General features: G+C 40.9%; 2 protein-coding genes across 2 annotated transcripts in view; one reads left to right on the top strand and one right to left on the bottom strand.

Moving 5' to 3' along the window:
• Positions 1-808: 808 nt before the first annotated feature.
• On the bottom strand, positions 809-14,075 carry Alg11 (ALG11 alpha-1,2-mannosyltransferase). Its single transcript, XM_005330222.5, has 4 exons — positions 13,923-14,075; positions 11,213-11,443; positions 8,538-9,469; positions 809-4,405 (listed from the first exon to the last, which is right to left on the bottom strand). Exons 1-4 carry the CDS (start codon positions 13,964-13,966, stop codon positions 4,134-4,136), a joined length of 1,479 nt encoding a protein of 492 aa, XP_005330279.2. The 5' UTR covers positions 13,967-14,075; the 3' UTR covers positions 809-4,133.
• A 121-nt stretch (positions 14,076-14,196) lies between these two features.
• The window catches only part of Atp7b (ATPase copper transporting beta), a 69,379-nt gene continuing 59,107 nt past the window's right edge, over positions 14,197-24,468 (top strand). The window contains exons 1-2 of the mRNA XM_005330217.5: positions 14,197-14,602; positions 14,879-14,983. Coding sequence (XP_005330274.2) covers positions 14,933-14,983 — 51 coding nt within the window. The 5' untranslated portion in view covers positions 14,197-14,602; positions 14,879-14,932. The remainder of the gene's footprint in view (positions 14,603-14,878; positions 14,984-24,468) is intronic.

Here is a 24,468-nt window from a genome sequence, read left to right as displayed (position 1 = left end):
TAGGAAAATTGTTAGCTATGTATGATAGTCACCAAACCAATTATCCTTTAAATGGTGCCAATAAGTACATAAACCCTGCAACTTCCCTTCTCTTTTTTAGAAAATTTGTTCTTTTTATGTATAACAGAAGAGTGCATTTTGACATATCATACATACATGCAGTATAACTTCCCATTCCCGTGGTTGTACATGATGTAGAGTTTCACTGGTCATATACTCATATATGAACACAGGAAAAGTTAAGTCCAATTCATTCTACTGTTTTTCTTATTCCCATCCCTTCATTCTAATATCTAATCCAATAAACCTGTATACCCCCACCCAATGCCTTAGCATCCACACAAAAGAGAGAACATCTGGCCTTTGGTTTTTTTGGGACTGGCGTATTTCACTGAATATGATAGTCTCCAGTTCCATCCATTTACATGAAAATGCCATAATTTCATTCTTCTTTACGGCTGAGTAATACTCCATTGTGTGTATATATACCACATTTTATCTAGGTCCTGTGATCTCTCTTCTACGTGCCTTGTAACTTTTACACTAGTCCATGTGAGCACAGACCACTAAGATATTAGAACTGATGCTAATCTATTTTTCTAAGATGGGAAAAGAGAGTCAGCAGAGGAGCAATGGAGAGGAGGGGTAAATTACAGAGACCAATTAGCTTCTAGACACCTATATAGCTTGTAGTTTTGCAACAGAAGTTAACTTTTCTTTCATACTCATTGACATGGCACAGACATACTATTTCAGTCTTGGAGTTTAGGGTATGCCGCAATCTGGCTGGGCACAATTCAGGAGCCACTTGTCAAAAGAAATGAACTTTATTTTTAGAACATACACATCACACCACACAGCTCCTCAGGAAAAACCCTCAGAGCCCAACTCCCACCACCGGCTTCCCACAAGCCTCTCAACCTCCCCCACTCCTCCTGCTCTTGAGGCCGATTGGCTGGGTGGCGTAGGCGGAGCGAAAAAAGTCCCCCAATGAGCAGCTCGGTGGTCTGAAAGGGCGGGGAAACAGCCCAATGAGCATCACTGCAGAGGAGCCAATCAGTTGGCAGCTAGAAGTTTGCTGGGGCTGCTGTGAGCCAATCATCAGCTGGCAGCTGGAAGTTTGTTGGGGCCCCTTCAGGTGTGGCTTTCAACAAGGGTACATTTACATAATTAAACACAAATATTCTGAAAGCAATGATAAACATACTGGACTTTATCTCATAATTTTGCCTATAAGATTGCCCTATAAAATACTCTGGAAATTATTAAAGTATATGAGGGCTAGGTGTATAGCTCAGTGGTAAAGTGTGGGCTTGGGTTAAATCCCCAGCACCAAAACCACTAACCAAACAAAAAAAAAACCCTCAAGTGTATGAAGCTCTGCAGTTTTTGGTATGTCTGAAATATTTATTAAAAACAACGTCTAGCCAGGTGCAGTGGTGCATGCCTGTAGTTCCAGCAGCTCAGAAGGCTGAGGCTGGAGGACTGCAAGTTCAAGGCCAGGCCCAGCAACTTAGCAAGACTCTCAGCAACTCAGTGACAGGGCTAGGGATGTAGCTCAGTGGTGGTAAAGTGCTGGGTTCAATCCCCAGTACAAAAAAAAAAAAAAAAAGGAATTTCTTGGCGTGTGGAACAATAATAATTAAATTGGGAGACTACATGAAAGATATAAAAGGCACTGTATTGGGAAAAATACCTAAGAGAGTGAAAAATCACTGCTTTAAGTTATATTTAGATACTAATACATTTTGCATCTATTAATCTAAATCATAATTAGGCACAAAGGCTATGAAACATATATTCTATAGTGCACAGTTGGAAATAGGAATGTAAATCCCCATTGCTGTGGGTTTAAAACAGCATGTTTGGGCTACTCAGAAGGGAAGTCTTAGAAGAATTAATATTACCCAGAAGTTCCCCAGACAGACATACCACTTGGATACTTCACAGTAAGTCACTCAGAAAACAAACAAAACCCCCCCCAACATATACTATATCACATTAGAAAAACTGAAAATGAACATATATGCAAATAATTTTTTTACATTTGTGATTCATAAAAGTCATTTTGAAGAAGGTTAAAAATGTTTAAGGAATTCCAGAATCTTCTTTTCCTTCACTCCAACCTCTACTTATGCTCTGTTTATTTCAATTTATCTTTAGTTCCATAATTTTGTGTTGATGGACAGGCTGAGGAATAGCAAAAATCTTACCTCAAAGACTAGTTATAAGATAAGCATTGGGTTGAAAGTCAGAACACTGGGATATTACTGATGCTTTCATTAAATAGTTTTGTGACACTGAAGGAGTCTATTAGGTTTTTTAGACTTAAATTGTTCTTGTCTATGAAGTTGAAAATAGGAGAAAGCTGGACTGAAGAATTTGCAGAATTTCCCAACTACAATTTCCATTCTTTGTAAAAACTAAATCACCTTCACCACAAAAGTTCTGTTGGTGCATGGCATCTGGAACAGTTTTATTGCTTTTTAATCTGACAATAAAGATGGGCTGCAGATGAATCAACATAACTCCAGTAAAAAATAAGTGGATAGATGAATATTTGAGACTGCAAAGGAATAATATACCTCTTTCAAATGATTCGAACATAAATGTAAAAAGACTGTAAAGGGAAGGTCAACTCAGTGAACTAGAAGGAATTACATATGCAGAAAATGCCAACAGTTGTAGGTCTTTATAGCCATATCTGCACACTTATTTGCTTTTCCATGCTAGTTATTCAGGACAGAAGTCAAATTAAATTAATACTAATTCCTAGCTACCAGTGTAGAAACCAAGGATCCACATACAATTATAATGCACTAGTAAAAGACAAGATTATAAAATATATTTACTATAGGTTCTTGCCTTTAAAGTAACTTTTATAATTTTCAAAGAAGTTTCACTCCCTCTCAGTGGCACTACCTCTAAAAGGTAATCTAAAAGGTAGTGAGGACAGGTATTAACAAACCCAGATTATAGATTAAAAATCTGAGACTCAGAAAGATTAAGGTGCAGCTTTAGTAGGAGGAGGCCATACACTGTAAATGATGATGAATTTACATTTTATTATTATGAAGCTGGCCCAGATATGACAACTGCTACTCCAGTCCTGTTTTCAAAATGCCACTTTTAATGCATGATGCTGATCATAGACACTCTGTCGACAGCTCTGTGCATTACACCATCATGATGTAAAAACAAACAACTTATCTTTATATTCTCTTGAATGAATCAGGGCTGACTTTTAGCTTAAGATGTGGAGCTGCTGAGAGATGAGGAGATACCCAGAGATATATGCTATCACAGCACTAAACAAAAAGCACCTTTCACAAAAACCTAGTTATGGAAAATATTGGTAGTAGTAACTTGATCCCCACATGCTTCCACACACACTGGAATCTCTTGACTATATATACTTTGGGAACATGATTAGATAAGCCTGCTTCAAGTTTCTTTTGATACTAGGGATTGGACCCAGGGATGCTTAACTACTGAGCCACATCCCCAGCCCTCTTTTTTTGGAGACAGGGTCTAAGTTGCCTGGGGCTTTGCTAAGTTGTTGAGGCTGGTCTCAAACTTAGGATTCTCCTGCCTTAGCCTCCCAAGTCACTTGGATTACAGGTATGTACCACCATGCCCACCTATTTTTTCTTTTATGAAAATCACTAGATGCATTTAAAAAGGTCATGCATAATTTGCTTAGAATTTAAATGTACCAGAATTTGGGGGATGTGGGAATGTACCTTGGTAGATCACTTGCCCTATATTTAATTCACAGCATTAAATGTTTTTCTTTCCTGTTTGCTAACTTGAAAAATTGAATGTAAAAGATATAGATTACATCAGAATTAAATATAAAAAGCTATATAAGATTACCTTTCCATTTCGGTAATTTTGCCTTTTTTCATTGAAATAAATACCGTGTCTATATACACTGCCGAGAACACTGCTCAGGCTGACTTTATTACAACAGGGAGTGAGTTTAGAAAAATATTTACTTATGAAGGTATTTATGATATTTTTTGGTGCTAGAGACTGCAACTAGGGTCTGTACATACCATGCTCTATCACTGAGCTACATCCCTAGTCCAACCATTTTATATAAAATATCTTTAATTTATACAGACGTGTCACTATTTAAATAGCTTCTCCACAGATGATAGGAATGTCACTTCAAACTCCTGATCAGAAAATCTCCTTATGGATTCACGAGCATTTTTTCTGATTTGGAGTCTCCTTTCAGCAGACAGGGAAAGAATATGAGCCATAGTTTCAGCATAGCCTTCTTCACTCTCAGCCAGAAATCCAGTTATATCTCCTTCATGAGGGACGACAATGTCAAGCTTTGGGCCCCCTGAATTATGTGCGAGTATAATTGTGCCAGCTGCCATACACTCCACAACACCTGAGGAGGGGAAAAAAACACACACACACATTCTTTTAGGTTGATTGTTGGTTTTGCAGTACTCAGCTTAGAACCCAGGACCTCACACATACTAGGCAAACACTCTACCACGTAGCTACATCTCCAGTCCTTTTTTTTTTTTTTTTTTTTTAGTTGTAGATGGACCCAATCCCTTTATTCTTATTTATTTATTTATTTATTTTTATGTGGTGCTAAGGATTGAACCCAGTGCCTCAAAAATGCCAGAGGAGTGCTCTACCACTGAGCCACAACCCCAGTCCATCCCTAGTCCTTCTTATTTTAAGACAGGGGTTTTGCCAAGTTGCCCAGGTTGGTCTTGAACTTATGATCCTCCTGCCTCAGCCTCCTGAGTAGCTGCCATGCTACTCAGCCATCCTTTGAGTTTTAGAGTGTGTTTGTAAGAACAATGATGAGGGTCTCCTTCCATTTCCATGCAATTTCCCTTCTCTCTCCCTTTCCCTCCCACCTCTCATCCCTGTTTAATCTTCTTCTCATGTTCTTCCTCCCTGCTCTTCTGCAATCTGTATACGGGGGAAAAATGGGAGTTCATAACCCACTTGAATCAAATGTATGAAATATGATATGTCAAGAGCTATGTAATGTTTTGAACAACTAATAAAAAAAAGAAAAAAAAAGAGAACAATGATGAGTAGAAACCTTCAGAAATGTCAAGAGACTCAATGACAAATTTAATTAAATGTCTATATGTCTATAAATTTGATCATTTAACTTCCATGGTGCAAAATAAAATAATTTAACCAGACACAGTTATGCACACCTATAATTCTAGTGGCTTGGGAAGTTGAGCCAGGAGGATTGTGAGCTCAAAGCCAGCCTCAGCAACTTAGTGAGGCCCTCAGCAACTCAGCAAGACCCTGTCTCTAAATAAAATACAAAAAGAGCTGGGGACATAGCTCAATGGTTAAGTGTTCCTGGGTTCCATCCCTGGTAACAAAAAAAAAAAAAAAAAAAGAAAAAAAATTTAAAATTTTTTAGTTCTTAAAGCTTCACAATAATGCTGCTTCATTCTTAAAACAGGTAAGTAGTTAGAAGTCTATAAAAATATTCTATAAAAAGTAAGTACACTGCATAAGACAAATGTCTAAATAATGTTAGCAAGATGGTAGAATATTAACAGGTATCAGAAAGATAAAAGGAGTGAAAAGATATCAAAAGCAAAAGTTTAAAGAGTTCAAATTGCATTACTAGCAGAAAATAGAAAAATGTAAACTACCTCAGTGATGCGTACTGCTGCCGGTGCTCATGTTAATGCCTGAATTTCTGGTGTATTTGATACTACTGTGCCTAAGAGCAGTTTTGAACTAAACAGAAGTTGTGGTTAGTGTTTACCAAATGATACAGGTGAGGGTATAAAGTACCTCAGGCAGCTATTTTTTAGCTATATTCTTGGAGAGAAGCCCTTCAGAAAATGATTTAAGTGATCACTCCTCTGAAGGATGGCACAGAGCTGGTATCATCCCAGGTGCACAGGAAAGAAGCTCAGTCGTTCCAACTGCTTCTTCTACAGCTGTGAAGTCCCTGCAGAGCGGCATTCAGCACCTCATAGGTTGTTGAAGGGCAGCAAACTTCCTTTCACCCTTTCTCTTAGACCTAAATCTAATCAATTCATTTCTTCCCTCCATGATCTTCCACCTCTTCCTCTTTTTCTTTGTACTGGGGAGTAAATCCAAACCCAGGATACTTTTCAATGAACTGCATTCCCAGAACATTTTTTTATTTTTTGAGACTGGGTGTCATTAAGTTGTTTAGGACCTTACTAAGTTGCTGAGGCTGGCCTTGAACTTGTAATCCTCCTGCCCCACTCACTGGATTTACAGGCATACATCATCATATCTGGCTCTCCGGGTCCTTCTCTATCAGCATTTAAGTTAGTTGGAAATCATAAAAACAGGATGGTAGCCGCATGTGTTAAATAAGGGCGGAAGCAGAGTCAGGAATGAGCACCTGGGTCTCAGGGAAGGCACACAAAGTTTTCTTGAGACACATTTTCCCTAGTTATTGATCTCTTTCACCTTCTTTCACAGATAAACTGAAGTGTGGTCTGCATGAACTCCACTTGCTCACCTTTAACTAATGCTCAACTTAGCACAATATGGCTTTTGCTTCCCCTTCTCCCCTGAAACTAGTCTGTCCCAGGTGCTCAATGACTTCTTACTTTTCCCAGCATCTAGGCAGCATGGGACTCTGTTGCCCTTTCCCTTCTTCCTGAAACACTATCTTCCATGGGCTGCACTGCACTCTGCCTGTTTTCCCCAACTCATATTCTCCTTTTTGCTGGCCCCTCTTCTGCCCACTCCTTAACTGCCCCTATTCACAGCACTTGGCCGAGAGGCTCTTCTTGCACACTTTACCCGCATCTGCAAGGCTTCAATAATCACCTGGATAAGGATGACCCCTCACTCCACACTTCCACATCAGGTCTCGCGTCGCCTTCAGGCCCATATTTACAATGACCTACAGGGTACAAGGACTTACATGACCCATAGCTGACTCAAACCCCACTCACTGGAGACTTGGCTTACCAAGTGCCCTGCTCCTGGGTTCCCTGCAGGGAAAGCCAACACCATCCCCACAGTTGCCCAAGCCCAGGAAGTCATTTGAGTCTGCCTGCTCCCTCATTTAACATATTTAGCTAACCACCCAGTCCAGTACTCCCTCAGAATCTCTCTCAAGTAGGCTTGCCTACCAAATTCAGATGGCCAGACCCGCTGCCTGGGTTGCTGTAGTAGCCCAGCCCAGCTTCCTGCTCGCCCTCATCCTTCCCACACTCCCCACACTGCAGCCATAGTGGGCTTTAAGAAACAGAAGCTTTTAAATGCGGTAATTGAAATGCTTCCATTCTGGGCTGGGGAGCTTGTGGTAGAGCACTGACCTAGCATGTGAGGCCTTAAGTCCCATCCTCAGTACTGCCTCCTCCCCACAAAATATTCTTCAATCCTTTCCCAATGGTTTGACCTGGCCCAGATTACCTCTGCTGTCCTGCCCGGTCCCCTTCACGCTGGGCTAGGTTGGACTCTTAGTCCCTTGAATGTACCTGGTGATGATTCTGCTTCACTCTTGTCGCAGTGTTGCTGCCTTTGCTGGATATGCTCCCCTTTGGGCTGCACAACTTCTAATTATTGTCCAGGCCCCAGCTTGGGTGTCACAGTACTTTTTTTGGCTACTATTCTCTGCTCCTATGAGTGTGTTAGGTGTTTTTTGGTAATATTCTTAGCACCCACCAGAGTATACCTGGCACAGATTATAAGTGAAAGGAAGCACAGGAAGCCATACCCTGTGAATAAGGTTATGTCAACAAGTTCCTGCTGAATTTCTTAGTTTAGTATCGTGCTACTAACTAGGGATTTAAAACAATGTGTAAAAAATTAAGTTATGATTTTGGTATAAGAAACTTCACTTGCATGTTGTCCTATTTTTCCTTTAACAGTTTTGTGAGGTACAAGGTAGGCACTTGAAAAAAATATGCTAAACCAAATTAGGCACAAAGCAGTACTTGGTCTTACACTCAAGTAGTGTGCTTAACATGAAGTCAGCATAGAGGTAGCAATCTGTGCTAGAATAAACAAGAAACAATAAAGGGCAAGGAGATTTAAATGGAATACTTAGGATGGGATATGGCAGCAAAGGAGGAGAGGCCATTTCAATAATGAGTGTAGAATCAATAAAAGACACAAAGAATTACTATGAGAATCCATATGGAAACAAAGGGTCTAAGGTTTTGATGTATAACAGAATTACCAGGCAGCTATATTGAAATACCTGTCCAGAGGGCCCTGTCCAGTTTCTAATTTGGTTGTTAACAGGATTAGGGTAGGGTCTAGGAGTCTGTAGGAGGGTGAGTTTAGATGGGGAAAGAAAAGAGCAGTAGCTATCTGGGTGAGAATCCAGGCCCTACCACTTCCTATGTGACTGAATTTAGCAGTTTCTAAACCTCTGCACCTGGGTTTCCTCATCTGTAAACAGGAATAATAATAATACCTATCAAATAGGGTTCTGGAGAAGATTAAACTAGATTATACTTCTAAAAACCTCAACACAGTTACCTGCAAAGTAAGTGGCACCAAATAAGTTGTTTAAAAGACAAACTTACCAATTCCAAAATGCTCATTCCACATGGTATGCAGACCAATTGTTGCTCCAGACAAATAATTCTTTAACTCATCAAATGGAATGTTTATTTTAAATTCCACATGTTCTTGAATTCCTAAATCCTCAGACAGTCTTCTCAGTTGGTTTACTCTAAGTTCATCATCTTTGTTACGACAACCTCCAATGAGGACAAGTTTAAGTGAAGAAGGTGACTCAGCTACTTTCTTATCCAGCAATTTTGCAAAAGCTTTGATTTGCAACGGATGATTTTTTTCAGGCCTGAATTGGCCAATGGAAACCAATATATGTCCTGGGGTCATTTTTTTCTCATGTAAGGGAATATCCAGAAATGTCTGCACATCGCAAGGCGGATAAACAATATTAGTGCAATTCCCAACCTTCCACAGTGAGAGAATATGGTTTAGTGTCCAAGAAGAATTGACCATGACTACATCACTGCAAGAACCAACAAGTCCATAAATAAAAGCAAACAAATAGTAGTATATCAGCTTTACTTTGCTGAGAAAAGGATTCTTGGTAATGAAGGTTGCATTATTAAATCCAACATTTTGATTCTTCACTACAGAGAGCATGTCAGTGCTGATAGTGGGATAATGAACATAGCTTCCAACTCGGCAACCCCCTATATACTTAAACAGAGGGAGTGTGAAGGCATAGCCCATTGAATCAATGTAAACATCAGGAACACACTGCATCAGAGCTTCCCAGCCAAGAAAAATGGATCCTAGACTTTGGCCAAGCAGTGTGAAGTGAGGATACTGTGAATCTTCCACAAGGTAGCGTTTCTTTAAGAAAACAAATTGCACTGGGCAAGTTAACCTGATGTTAAATCTTCTGAAAGCACCTTCTAGTATCTGTTGACCACTGACATTAACATCACCAGTATAAACAACATATACTGCTTTAGGATACCTAGAATAGAATATAATAGTTAAGAATGTCATTTATTTAGGTTCAAATCAAGCAAAAAGTTTTCTTATAATCTTAAGCTCATTTTAATACTAAAAAATGCTTTCCACTATTTTTCATTCATTGCATTTGAACTGCTGACTATACCCTTTCCTGAGTTGTCTACTGCCCAAAGACTAAAATGCTGGTTCTTCAAATAAGAACATGTGCTATGGTTTGACTATTTGCATCCCCTCCAAATTCATGTGTTGAAAATGACTCCTCGATATAGTGATATTAAGAGGAAGGGGCTGCTGGGGATGGAACTCAGTGGTAGAGTTACTCAAGGATTCTGAATTAATAAAATTCACAACCTTTATTGTTTCATCAAAGATACTTTTTTTTTCCTCTCTCTCTCTCTCTCTCTCTCTCTCTGGTACTGGCATGTACAAGGTTCAGGGTTTGATACCCAGTACTGCTATGTCCCCAAAAAGGAGGGGGCCTCATAATGAGATTAATGCCTTTATTTCTCCATTTATTGGTGCTGGGTATTAAACCCAGAGTCTTGTGCATGCTAAGCACACACTTTACCTCCACCCTCAAGTGCCTTTTTTTTGTTGTTGTTAAATAATTTTTAGTTGTAAATGGATCTTTATTTTATTTATGTATATATAGTGCTGAGAATTGAACCCAGGCCCTCACACATGCTAGGTAAGTACTCTACACCTGAGTCACAACTCCAGCCCCCCAAGGGCCTTTTTAAAGAAGGCCCATTTTCCATTTTTTCACATGAGGATGCAGCAAGAAGCAGCCATCTATGAGGCAGAGTGAGCTCTCCATAGACACTATAGAGCTATTGGTGCTTTGATCCTGGACTTCCCAGCTCCCAGAACTGTGAGCAATATATTTCTGTTCTTTATAAATTACTCAGTCTAAAATATTTTCATGCAGCTGCCCAATTAGACTAAGACACTCTGTCTTCTAGTTCTTTGCTATTTCTTCTATTAAGGGTTTAATGAGAAATTTCTATTTTTTAAGGAAATATTAAAATATTTTATTTTAACAGAGTAAGGGTATAGCTCAGAGGTAGAGTACTTGTCTATTATGTGTGATGCCCTGAGTTCAATCCCCGACAGTGCAAATAAAATACAACAACTCATTTTGACAACATTCTCAATATAAAAATAGTAGTGAAATATTAATAAAATACTCATAAAAATAAATTAAAATTTAATAAACATGTCCTCATCAAATTGTTTCTGGGAAATGCAAATATGTTTTTAAAGCTAGGTACATTTTTGGGTACTAAGGATTGAACTCAGGGGTGCCTTACCACTGAGCTACATTCCTGCCCTTTTTATTTTTTATTTTGAGACAGGGTCTCACTAGACTGCTTAGGGTCTCAAACTTGTGATCCTTTTGCCTCAGTCTCCCAAATTGCTGGGATTACAGGCATATGCCATTGTTCCTGGCTTAGGTTTTTTTTGAGACAAGGTCTACATTGTCCAGGCCAGCCTCCAACTTCTGGGCTCAAGCAATCTTCCCACTTCAGCCTCTACCATAGGCACGTTGGGGGCACTGGTTTAAAATTCAACAGGACTATATGAAGCAAGTGAGCAAATGAGAGAAAAATTCTCTTATTAAAGAACAGTTTAAAAAAGAAATTCCTGGCTGTGAATAAGGTACAGGAGAAAGGAATTTCTGAGTAATATTTTTTCTAGAAATGGCAACAATATAGAAAATTTGCTAAACATGATGAATACTTACTTTTTCTGCAGGGTTCTCAAGGCACACCATAGAACTCTTTCCCCTCCTCCACCAGCATTGCAGTATGGATGAAAAAATGCAATCACTGTTGGATTTTTCCCATTTTTGCTGGCTGACACTGACTTTTTCTTTCTCTGTAGCAGTAATCTGAGTCCCCAAAGGACAATTACCAAACATATACATAAAGCTCCACATACAATTAGCCCAGGGAAGAATAATGAATAAAACAATCTGAAATAAGAAGGAAAAGGTGAAAATTCATCTGATGCCCATATTTAAAAAAAATTTTTTACATATTTACTTTATGTATTGGTAGCAAAGAAAATTTTTGTAGTTTGCAAGCCTGCTAACAAAATACTTAAAATACTTTTATGGTGCTGGAGATTCAACCTAGGATCTCAGACATTCTACCCAAGACCCACCCCTCCTACTTTTTTGTTTTTTGAAAATTCTAGGCAGGCAAAGAGGCCTGCATCTGGGGTCCCACTTTACTCAAGAGGCTGAGATAGGAGGATTATTTGAACCCAGGATTCAGTGGATCTTTTACTTCTCCATTTTGTAGCATTGTGACTTGGTAGTTTATCTGTCCGTCTTTCAAGTAAAAATGGTCTTCCATAAAGTGTCTAATTCAGCATGCAGCTTAGATGATTAGGTAACAAACTGATTTTCCTTGAGACAGCCACCATATAGCAGTACAGAAGTGCTTTATGTGTCCCCCCACCCCCCATTTTGTTATATACAATATTAAAGATATATGTAATTCAAGGGTTATGATTTAACAAAATTCATAACTTTTACTATTTAATCAAAGATATTTTTTTTCTTTTTCTTTGGTACTAGTATTTAACCCAGGGGCACTTTTCCACAGAGTTGGATCCCAGACTTTTTTCTAACTTTTTATTTTGAGACAGGGTCTTGCTAAATTGCTTAAGGCCTTACCAAATTGCTGCCCTCAAACCTGTAATCCTCCTGCTTCAGCCTCTTGAGTTTCCTGGGATTATAGGCATGTGCCATGGCTCTCAGTTCATCACTGATATTCCTAATTAAAGTGGGTTTTGCAAGTGCTAAAAAACACAAGGACTAACTACTACAGTTTGGCATTCACTGCCTTGATTTGTACTAGGGCAGTTTTACTCACCGTTACTTTTGTATCATCAGAATATATGTCAACATACTGAAAAAAGCAATTGCTATTTTAACATTATTACAAAAACAATTTTGACCTTGAAGACTTACTGAAAGAATCTTGAATCTGTATGGATCTATGAACCACATTTTGAACTACAACCTTAAATGATTAAATGTTAAATAATGACAAATCTTACTTACCACTTTAAGAATATATGAGTTGGAATGTATGAGTTCACAAAAGCAACTCTATATAGGACAGTCTGCTTCCCTAAGAAGAGCTTTCAAAAGCCTGTTTTACTTATAATGTAAACGACTCAGAGAATGTAAAGATTTTTTTTTTTTAATGACAATTCCTTCAAATGGTTCAGTTTTACATATAGGCCTTTCAAATTGAACCATTTAACTTAAATCAGATTCAGAATCATACTAATAATTAAAATTAAGCCAGTCCTTTGAGTATGTTAGTTTCAAAGATACACTTACAGTTTCTATAAATAAATTTATTAAGCACCATACAGTACTTGCACATTAGAATTATTCATTTTAGGATTTACATATAATTAAAATATGTAGTACTAAATAATGTTTGCCCATATTTAGACAAAAGGCTTAAAAAAAGGTGGCTGTAATCAATAGTGAATCACTTATTTAGCAGACATTTATAAGGCAGGTAGGTAACATGAAAATTCTGAGAATATACTTTCCCATTCAGAATGTTTTAAATAATTATAGAACTTGAAGTAGGACAAAAATGAAGAAGAAATACCAGAGTTTTGTTGAGAATACGCACATACTGCTATTCAGGTATATATTGTGTTAATCATAAATTTTCAACCTGACTAGGTAGTAGCGTACAGTAGGTCTTCAGTTTAATCAGTGCAGAGTAACGCATTTAATATATCACAATATTATAACAAAGGTGGAGAAAAGTGTTTTCTCACCAAAGTATTAAGAGTGTTTATCACCAGATGGTAGCATTCCTTTACTTTTCTATTTCCTAACTTTTCTTTGGAAGAAACGATAATGTGTATTACAATAAGGGTAATATTTTCATATAAGTATTTTTACAACAGAGACACCAAATCAATGGATGGCAAAGCGTCCCTGGGTTCAATTCTCAGTACCAAAGTTGGGGGGAGATAGAGAGAGAGAGAGAGAGAGAAAAGGAGTGGAGGGAAATTGATTTCTTTAACTAAGAGAGAAACATGATAGATTGGAAAATCACTCTCAGCTCAATCCTAAGGGAAAATTAGTAATGCACATATAAGTACCATGACAGAGTTATTGGATTGCGAAAAGAAAGAAAAAGTTGAAACAGGGAAGGAACGCCCCTCAGCCACAAGGACACAGGCGAAAAAACTGCGGTAAACTGAGTCTTTAGACTCAGTCTGCTCCACCCTGAGAGACCCGCAGGGAGGGGAAAACCGCTCACTGGCCTGAGAAAATACCCTAAATCCTAGGAAATTAGCCTACATCCATGACAAGGGTAGCCCTTCTCCCGCAAACGTTAGCTGCACTGGATAGCCAAGTGTCACCACCCGACAAGTAGCCCTTGGAGCCCACAGCACCCGCTCCTCACCTCAACAATTCGCACAAGCACCAACCCCCTTTGGAGGCCGCCATCTTCGGCCGACCCCCGAACTCAGGAAGCGCTTGGCCGTTCCTCTTCCCTATTGGCTACTGAGGAAGCTTGAGGCGCTCCTCTGGCCCTCGCGGGCCAATTCTGCATTACAATTGGCTACCAGTAGCAGCTTCCCACGGCCTTTTAGCCAATAGAATGGCCGAGGAGTAAACGAGAGTTTTTGGCGTGGCGCAAACGGGTCCGGCCCCCATGGGCGGCACCGTAGTGGGAGGTGGGCTGTGGGGCGTGGCCTTTGACGGACAGCCGGCGCTCAGGTCCTCGGCCCCTCCCCCACTGGAAGCCCCAGCCCGGGCGCCCCTGCCCTCAGTCCCAAACCCGCGGCCGGTTGGCGACCAAATGGGAGGCCCTTGCAGCTCACGGATCAATCTTCCGAGTGCAGAGTCCATTCTCGTAGCGATTGCTGCATTTGAGATCCGCGGAGCCCAGGAGCCAGGCGCGGAGTTGGAGAGGGGGCTGAGCGGAGCTGATCCGACACCCCGCCAGGACGAACCGTCCCCCAGGCCTTGGGCGAACCCGGGACATCTGCGTCTCCGGCCCGTGACTGCACCACTCACCAGCCCTTCATCTCCAGCACTGGCGCAGATCTGAGGACCTAGTGCTGAGTGCATCGGTCCGAGGTAGTTTAGGAGGGAGTCAGGACAGGTCTTCGCCCTGCGGTGCGGGCTTGGGTGTGAGTGAAGGTCGGAGGCCCACGCTCCCCACGCGCTCTTATCCCTGCGCTCCCAAGTTAGGGACATGGCGGCGCTCAATTTTAACCTACAGTTTTGGTGCTGCGGATCCCCTGATTCAAAGGGAAGAAACGATTTCCTTAGAGTCCAGCCGGACTGAAGCCCTCACATCCACTCCTCTTCCTCCTGGATTTTAACAGGCTCTTCTCGCCCTTCCCTAACCAGGTGACCTTTGGGCTCCGGGCGGGATCTGAGAAGAAATTGGTGTCTGCGGGGGTGATGCCTGAGCAGGAGAGACAGATTTCAGCCAGAGAAGAGGCTAGTCGGAAAGTAAGTTTCTTTCTCCGACAACGTGTGCACACATCTACCTGGAGAGCTTTCTTCCTAGTGCCTCTGTCCTCCTGGTGTCCAGGAAGAGCAAGTGCTCTCCAGAGCCCAGCGCTAGCGTGGTCGTGGTTTGGGAGGAAAGCACTGTGTAGAAAGGGCGTGCTGTCCACAGGTGTTAGAGAACGTTGCAAACCCAGCACGTTTCTGTTAATCGATGCTGTTAAGGGGTCTGATGCCTGAGAAGTAAAATGAGCGTGGATTTGCCCTAATAGTTCAAAATTAGTTACCTGGGGAAGTTAGTCACAGTCCAGTGCCTGAATCTCTTTATGGTATATATTCAAGTCCTGGGATTTTTTTTTAAAATACAGCTATTTTGAATTCATTTTAGTTTAACTAAGTAATGCGTTCAGTGTGGTCTTTTAAAAATGCAAGTAGTTACACAAATATTCTGGACAAAAATCAGATCTATTTTCCAGTGCTATTCATAAATACACAGATCAGAGAAACCTATAGGTTTCTGTGTGTGTTATTTTAAAATATTTTGTTTTACCTAAATGAAAATCAAATGCTGTGTATTCTCCAACTTTTTTTCCCCAATATTTTGGAGATTGTTTTATAAAGTGTCTTTCTTCATTTAGCCTCTGCACAGGGTAGATGCATCGTTGTTTGTTGCTCTCTTACAGGTGGACATTCTGGTTGCTTCTCTCTCTCTCTCTCTCTCTCTCTCTCTCACACACACACACACACACACACACACACACATTCGCATGTGCAAGTGGACATGATCTTTATACTTGAACTAATGCTGACTCTTGAGTATTTCTTTAGGATAGACACAAAAGCCTAGATTGCTGGACCAAAGAGTAGGTTGCTTCTTTTCTTTTTTTTTTTAATATTTATTTTTTTAGTTTTAGGTGGACACAATATCTTTATTTCATTTTTATGTGGTGCTGAGAATCGAACCCAGTGCCTCATGCATGCTAGGTGGGCATGCTACCACTTGAGCCACATCCCCAGCCCTGGGTTGCTTCTTTTCTATAGGTCTCTGAAATTAATCAATTTAACAATATTATTGAGGGACCATTAGATGTGAAATTTATCTAGTCTCTGGTGTAGAAAAGAAAGAAAAGTGGATTAATGGATGGTCAAGCCAGAGAGATGCTGATCAGTAGATGATTCTTTACAGTATGAAGACTGCATTTTTATAGGTTTTTTTACTTTTATTTTTAGTTGTAGATGAACACAATACCTTTATTTAATTAATTAGTATTTTTGGGTCCTTAGAATTGAACTCAGGGGCTTTCAACCACTGAGCCACATCCCAACCCTATTTCGTATTTTATTTAGAGGCAGGGTCTCACTGAGTTGCTTAGCACCTTGATAAGATGCTTGGAGCTCACGATACTCCTGCCTCAGTCTCCCAGGCCACTAGGATTGCAGGTGTGCACCACAGTGCCTGGCATATTTTTATTTATTTTTTTATGTGGTGCTGAGAATCAAACCCAGTGCTTCACACAGGCTGTACAAGTACTTTATCACTAAGCTACACACTCCCAGTCCCTGGAGACTGCATTTGATGTGGAATGTGAAGACAGCCTACATTGGGGAGGGATGGCTTCTGCAGAGGAGACTTAACAATTTCTACAGTGTCCCAACTTAGAGAGAGGAAAAAAAAAAAAAAACCTCATTCTTCCAGATCAAGCACATGATCTGACCCCTTCTTGATACCTTCTGTAACTGCTCTGGCCCACATTAACCTCATGTTCTTCTGGATTCCTTTGATAATAGCCTTAGCCAACGTCATTGAGCTTACTATGTGCTAGGAATTATATTAAGCACTTTATATCCCTCTGTGTGTACTTTTTCAACACCCTTTGATGTAGGTGGGGTTTTTGTTGTTTTGGTGCTGGGGCTTGAACCCAGGGCCCGGAGTATGCTAAGCATACACTCTACAACTAAGCTGTACTCCTTGCCCTAATGTAGGTATCATCCTTCTGTTATCATCATATGTTTAACAAATCATCATTTGTTTTTAAGAAATAGGGACTCACTATGTTACCCAGACTGCCCTCAAACTCCTGGGCTCAAGGGATCCTCCTGCCTCAATGGGAATATAGTCCCTAAATTTTTTTTTTTATGGACAACATGCCTTTATTTTATTTGTTTCATTTTTATGTGGCCCTTGGGATAGAAGCTGGTGCCTCACACATACTAGGCAAGAGCTCTGCCACTGAGCTATAGTTCCAGCCTTTTTTTTTTTTTTTTTTTAATGTGTCAGGGATACTAGGCCCTGGGGAGCCAGGTAAGAGCAAGACCCCGCCCTCGAGGAATTTACATTCTAGTAGGAGATGGAGAAAAGAAAGGGGGGGTAAACAAATATTGTTATTTTAGGTACTGCTAAGTGCTGGGAAGAAAATAAATCATGATAGGGATATTTAAAAAAAGGGCATAGGTGGGGAGGAAGATTCTATTTAAGTAGGTGGCCAGAGAATGCTTGTGAGGTAAGGTTTGAGCAGAGACCTGAATGATTCAGATTTCAGGGAAGTCTTCTGTGCTGGGAAACCAAAAAGTATCCAAGTCCTAAGGCAAGAGTGTGAAAATAAGAAATGGTATTTGATCTTTGTCCTAGGTTCTTGACAGAGCTGAAACCCTAGGAATTTCCTGAGTGATAGTGATAGGAACATTTTTTTGTCATTCAAAATAAGCTCTTTTCAACATATCTGAGTTTCTGCTAATGAGGTGGCCCTTGATGGGCCCCTAGATAGCTGCTTCAGATGGATACTGATTGCCAGAGGAACCAATCATGTAATTAGGGAGTAAGAACTTTCTGTGCCACCCCCCCCAACCTCTGGGGAGGTGACAGGGACTGGAGATGAGCTAATCAGCAGTGGCCCCATGCTTTAATCAGTCATGCCTACAGAATGGAACCTCCATGAAAATCCTAAACGATGGTTTCAGAGCTTCCAGATGGTAAGCACATTGAGATTCTGTGAGAATGGAGTGCCTGGAGAGAGATCAGAAGCTCTGTGCACCATCCCCCATCTCTTGCCCTCTGCATTTCTCTCTTTGCCTCTTCTTCTTCTTTTTTTTTTTTAATCTTTTATTCTAATTTGTTATATATGACAGCAGAATGCATTATAATTCATACTACACCTATAGAGCACAATTTTTCATCTCTGGTTTTATACAAAGTATATTTACACCATTCGTGTCTTCATACATGTACTGAGGGTAATGATGTCCATCTCATTCCACCATCTTTTCTACTCCCCTTCCCCTCCCACCTCTCTGCCCTATCTGAGTTTGTCTAATCTTCCCATGCCTTTACCCCGCCGCCCCAACCCCATGTTGAATCAGCCTCCTTATATCAGAGAAAACATTCAGCATTTGGTTTTTTGGGATTGGCTAACTTCATTTAGCATTATATTCTCCAGCTCCATCCATTTACCTGCAAATGCCATGATTTTATTCTTGTTTATTGCTGAGTATCTTTGCCTGTTCTTGAATTTTATCCTTTATCATAAACTGGTAATAGTAGTGAAACACTTATCTGAGTTCTGTGAGCTACTGTAGCTCAAGAGTTGGAAACCCTTGGACTTTATAACCAGTCCTTCAGAAGTTTGTGTGCCCTAGACTTGCTGACTGGTGTCAGAAGAGGAGGGAAGACTTGTGGGGCTGAGCCCTTACCTCTGGGGTCTGTGCTAGCTCCGGGTAGTATAGGAACTGAATTGAATGTAGGTCACCAAGTTGTTGTTTGGGAAGTTGGAGAATTGGTTGGTGGGAAGAAACACCCCACATATATTATGTCAGAAGGATTGTGAGTACATCTGTAAAGCAATGATGAACTCTGACCTCATGTTCTACCGCATTCCCTTCCCTCCTCCTTCTGCTCCAGTCACTCTGGCTTCCTTATTGCTCCTGAAACACTAGGAACTTGAAGAGGAGATGATGCTTGTGTGGGTCCCCAAAGGAGAGCAGGCATTGGCTAGGCATGGTGTCTTAGGGAGCAGCCTGCATATAGGAAGGCCCAGAAGGTTAGAAATGAAAAGAGGCTCTAGGGGAACTGACGGGGTTTGGCAAGCCTGGAGAGTGGCCATGGAAGACCTGTGGAGTTTGGATTTTACCCCACAGTCTTATTTATTTATTTATTAAGAGAGTGACTTATTTATTTATTTTTTGGTGCTGGAGATTGAACCCAGGACCTCAAACAAGCACACATTCTACCACTGAATTACACCCCCAGGCAAACATGACAGGAATTGTGACATCTTTTGTTTCAGAGAGAGAGTTCAGGCTTGGGGAATAGTCTGAGGCTCCCTGAGGAGGAGGGTTAACCCTGGAAGCAGCTGCTGGGCTACCAGCTGGAGGTTATTGAAAGCCAAAGAGAAGGTCTCAGAAAAGCCTGAAAGTATGAGAAGTTTAATACCAGGCCCTGGGATTGAGCCTAGGGGCTTGAGCATGCTAAGACACATTCTACCACTGAACTACACCCCCAGAAGGACTCTGTCCTGATTTGTTATGAAATTCCCTTCTCAGAGAAAGAGCAGGTTGTCTAGACCTCCTTTGTCCAGAGTGATAGGAGTGAGGGAAGTCCTCACAGAAACAACTCGGGGTGCAATTGGTTCCTTAGTAGTTGTGTGATAATCTCAGGAAGTGAGAGCTGGATTTGATTTTACTTATTTATTCATTTATGTATTTATGTTTTTCTTTGTGGTGCTGAGGATGGAAACCAGGGCTTCACACATAATGTATGCAATACATATTATTATATGATATATTATAGTGTGTATATATAGACACATTTATTACAAAATTATTATCTCTCTTTTACTTTCTATGGGAGAATTGTAGACCTCTGAAGTACTTTACCACTGAGCTATAGTCCTAGCCCGAGAGCTGGATTTTAAATGCTTTACTGACATGCATTTCCCTTTGACTTTGAAGGATGACTATGACGCGGGGACAGATTACTGCTTGCTAATAACCACAGCATAGGTATCAAGGACTTATCTGTGTTAGATGATTCAAGTATCATTTTTATTTACAGAAAAAAATTGAAATCACAGCCAAGTGAAATTCTGGGGATCAAACCCACAGTCTCCCTTATTCTAGGTAGGCATTCTACTACTGAGCTACTTCCTAGCTCCATGTCAGTCATTTATTTATTTATTCTTTTAAAACTAAGTAAAAGGAAAAAATATGAGGAGATCAAAGGTCAATGAGAGGGCTGGGGTCGTGGCTCAGTGGTGGAGTGCTTGCCTAGTATGTGTGAGACACTGGGTTCAATTCTCAGCACCACATAAAAATAAGTAAATAAAGGTTCATCCACAACTTAAAAAAAAAAGATATATGTGTGTGTGTGTGTGTATATATATATATATATATATATATATATATATATATATATATATATATATATAAAATAAAAGGTCAGTGAGATAGATGGCAAAACAGAGTCACTTACTTATTTATTTTTTGGTGCTAGGGATTGAACCCAGGGCCTCGAATATGCTAAGCACACATTCTACCACTGAACTACACCCCCAGGCAAACAAGACAGGAATTGTGACATCTTTTGTTTCAGAACATAGTTTTTCTGGCTAGAAATTTAGGCAACTACATAGTTGGTACTACTAGCAGTTTCTTGTTTTGTATATCCGCATTGTGCCTTCTGATGCCTTTTAGTTTGCCAATTTGGTGTGACTCTTGAAAACTGTCACCAGCTGCAAAAGCCTCATATTCAATCTCTGCTTCTCTGGTCCCAACCAGTGACTTCACTTTTTACCTCGAGGATATTCATACCATTGGTTTTGCTTTTCTTCAACTTTTTGCCTGGCCTTACCCACCTTCTCCCAAAATTTTGTTTAGACTTACAACCTACTTTTATCTCCTCTATAGAATTCAGAGGATAGGCTGCTTTGTTTTCAAGGTCATACTACCCTCTGCCAATATTCTTGATCTCTTCCTCTCTGCCTTTCTGGAGCCTTTATTGGCCATCCTTCTCTTCACCTGACTTTCCCTTTCTCTGCCTCTGAAATCATTCACTTTGCTTTTATTCTAAAATTGCTCCCATTACCTTGTGTCTCCTGCTAGCTGTTTTATTTCTTTTCCACTTCCCTTCCTCCTGAGTCTTCTGGAAAGAATAGTTTGCACTTGTGTGTTTCCATTCCTTCATTCACTTTAAGGTCTTTCTCTTATTATTTTTATCAATTTATTGGCTATAAAAGAAATTTTATACATATATATACACACACATATATATCTCCGCATGTAATTAGAAAGCAGAGCAGTAGAGGGAATGCCTTTGTACCTCAGCTAATCCAGGAACAGAGCATTACCAATGCCATGTTATCCACCTGATTGCTCTTTCCTCGTCTTTCTGTACCACCCACAGAATTACCCACTATACAGGTAACTACCATTCTCAACTTTGTGTCTGTTATACCCTACTTTTATTTTTTGTTTGTTTGTTTTTGATGCTGGGGATCCAGTCTGGGGCCTCATGCATGATAAGCTTGTGCTCTACCACTTAGCCACACCCTAGCCTTCATAACCCAGATTTATATTTTTGTAAAGTTTCATCACATAGATGAGTGCCTGAACAACACATTGTTTAGTTTTCTCATGTCTGAGCTTTATAAAAATGATATCATCATGTGTTTAGTTTTAAAGGACTAGTTTTTCTCACTAGACACTATTTCTAAGATTTATTGCTGTGTAATATGTCCTTGTGGGTACATAGCACAGTTTACGCAGTCTCCTCAGAGGTTTTGGGTGCTTTGTGGATTTTTTGCAGTCATGACCAACTCTGCTGTGAAGAGTCTTTGTGTCTGGTGATGCACACAGGCAGTGCACCCACTCCTAAGAACAACAGCTAGCAGGAGACACAGGTGATTGGAGCAATTTTAAAACAAAAGCAAAGTGAATGGCTTCAGGGGTAGAGAAAGGGAAAGACAGAAGGTGAAGAGAATGATGGCCAATTAAGGCTCCAGACAGGTAGAAAGGAAGGGATGGAGAATCCTGGCAGAGGGTATGACCTTCTGGCTTTGCTTTCTCCACTGTCTTGAAATCTCTCTTATTTAGTTTCCATGAGTGACAAAGGCGTATCCTTCCCCATTCTTATATTTTGTCCTTTGGTATGATTTGAATGTTGTTGTCTTTTCCAAAATCATGTTGAAACTTTACTACTTTAAAAGATGTGGTCTTAGGAGGCGATTGGTTATGAGGTTGGAACCTTCGCGAATAGGATCATAGAAGAGCTTGATGGGGAGGATTTGCCCCTTTTCACCCTTCCTGTCCATTCCAACCCTTGTGCAATTGTGAGGACACGGTTCCTCCACTAGGGGGACACAGCTCTACGCCACCATCTTAAAGCAGAGAGTGGCCCTCACCAGAGGCTGACTTCCCATCTGTGAGAAATAAAATTCTATTGTTTATAAGTCACCCAGTCTGTAATTTTGTTACAGAGTACAAATAGACTAAGAAACTGGTACCAAGAAGTGAGAAGTGGAGTGTTGCCATAATACCTCAAGTTGGAACCTGGTGGAGGCTGGACGAGTTGGAGGAGTTGGCTAGAAAAAGCCTAGCTTGCTGTGTATGCAGTGTTAAGGGTGACTCTGGTGAAGGCTCAAAAGAAAAAGGGAGCTGTCGATAGAGCTTGAATCTTCTTCGTACTTCAGTGGTTGTGATCAGAATATTAGTAGAAATGAGGACAGTAAACGCCATCTGATGAGGCTTCAGAAATGAGAGCTAGCTTATTGGAAACTGAAGCAAAGACCATGCTTTTACAGTATGGCAAAGAACTTGGGTGAATTGTGTCCCTGTCCTCATGGTTTATGGAAGGTGGAACACAAGAGTGATAAGCCAAGAAATTTGGCAGAATAAATCCTTAGGCAAGGTGCATGGGTGCTGCATGGCTTCTTTGGATTGCTTCTAGTAGTGTGCAAGAAGAGAGAAAGGCTTAAAGACAAGTTATAGTCAAAAGAGGGGCAGAACTTAAAGATTTGGAAAATTCTCAGCCTGGCCAAGTTATAAAGAATAAAAAGGTGTGCTTGGGAGAATACAGGGTGTGACCAAGCAAACATTTGGTAAGGAGATTATTATGGATGGAAAGAAGCCAGATGCTATTCTAGATCATGGAAGAGTGACCCTGAAAGCATTTCAGAGATTTTTGAGGCCACTCCCATCACAGGGCTAGAGTGCTAGGGCCTGGAGGGCAGAAAGATTTCAAGGGAGGGGCCCAGGGCTCCTGAGGGACCTTGGGCCTGGCTTCCCCAGAGTCTAAGTCTCTGCTCCCTTCCAGTGTAGTACTTCTTGATCACCCCATTTGTAGCTCAAGTAGCCTCAGGAGTAGCTCTGGCTGCCACTTCAGAGGGTACAATATAGAAACCTTGGCACTGTTCACATGGCCCTGACTCTGCTGGTGTGCAGAGTGAGAGAGTTGTCGGGCAAGGCCTCCTCCTCCAGATCAAGGAATGCCTTAGGGCCCAGAGAGTGGACAGCCTCAGGGATAGGGTCACTGTGGAGAGCTCCCACAAGGGCAGTGTTTTAGTCAGCTTTTCCTCGCTGTGACCAGAATACCCAATAAGAGCAACTTAGAGGAGGGAAAGTTTATTTGGGGCTCATGATTTCAGAGGTATTCCATAGTCACCGACATTGCTCAGGGCCCAAGGTGAGGCAGCAGCACATCGTGGAGCAAGGACCCATAAGAGGTGAGCTGCTCAGCTCACAGCGGGTCTGGAAGCAGGGACATGGAGGAGAGAAGGGGCCACAGAGAAGATGCACTCTTCTAGGGCAAGCCCCCAGGGACTTCCCTCCTTGAGCCATGGCCCACCTGCCTGCTGTTACCACTCATTCAGTCCATTCATACTAGGATGGAGTGATCAGGTCATAACTCTCATAATCTAATCATTTTACCTCTGGAGTATTCCTGCATTAACAGGAGCTTAGAGGAGACACCTCATACCTAAATCATAACAGGCAACATCTAGGTGGAGCTGTGGAGGTAGGCCTGTCCCTGATACCCTGGGTCTGTAGTCATTGGCAGGAGATCCTAGCGTGGGAGAGCTGCTATGTGGGCCATGCTCAGAAGATCTGTGGGGGCCCAGATCTGACTCCAGTGGGCCCAGGTGGTGGGACATATAGTCAAAGAAGATCATTCTCAAGCCTTAAGATTTAATGGGGTCGTAGCTCAGTGGTAGAATGCTTGCTTGGAATGCACGAGACCTTGGGTTCATCCCCAGTACCAAAAGGCAAACCAAACCAACCAAACTAAAAAGATTTAATGTTGTTTTCTCTGTTGGATTTTATTTAGACTTACTTAGGGGCTGGGAGTGTAGTTCAGTGGTACACTTGCCTAAAATACAGGAGTTCCTGGGTTCTATTCTCAGCACTTTTTTAAAAAGAAAAAAAAAATCTACTTATTTGGGACCAGTTTCCCCTTTCTTCTCTCCTAAGTCTCCCTTTTAGGATGGAAATACCTGTCCTAT

This window comes from Ictidomys tridecemlineatus, chromosome 6 (genome assembly GCF_052094955.1).
Source record: "Ictidomys tridecemlineatus isolate mIctTri1 chromosome 6, mIctTri1.hap1, whole genome shotgun sequence".
Taxonomy (NCBI): domain Eukaryota; kingdom Metazoa; phylum Chordata; class Mammalia; order Rodentia; family Sciuridae; genus Ictidomys; species Ictidomys tridecemlineatus.
Note: the sequence above shows the minus strand (reverse complement) of the source record. Positions and strands in the feature narration are given on the sequence as shown.

Bases quoted from the DNA above. Each gene is read 5' to 3' on its own strand.
- Alg11 (XM_005330222.5), bottom strand. From the start codon at position 13,966: ATGGCGGCCTCCAAAGGGGGTTGGTGCTTGTGCGAATTGTTGAG. The intron at 11,444-13,922 runs GTGAGGAGCGGG...TTCTTATTTCAG, and splicing joins TGCTTGTGCGAATTGTTGAG to ATTGTTTTATTCATTATTCT. The intron at 4,406-8,537 runs GTAAGTTTGTCT...TCCCCTCCTCAG, and splicing joins GAATGAGCATTTTGGAATTG to GTGTTGTGGAGTGTATGGCA.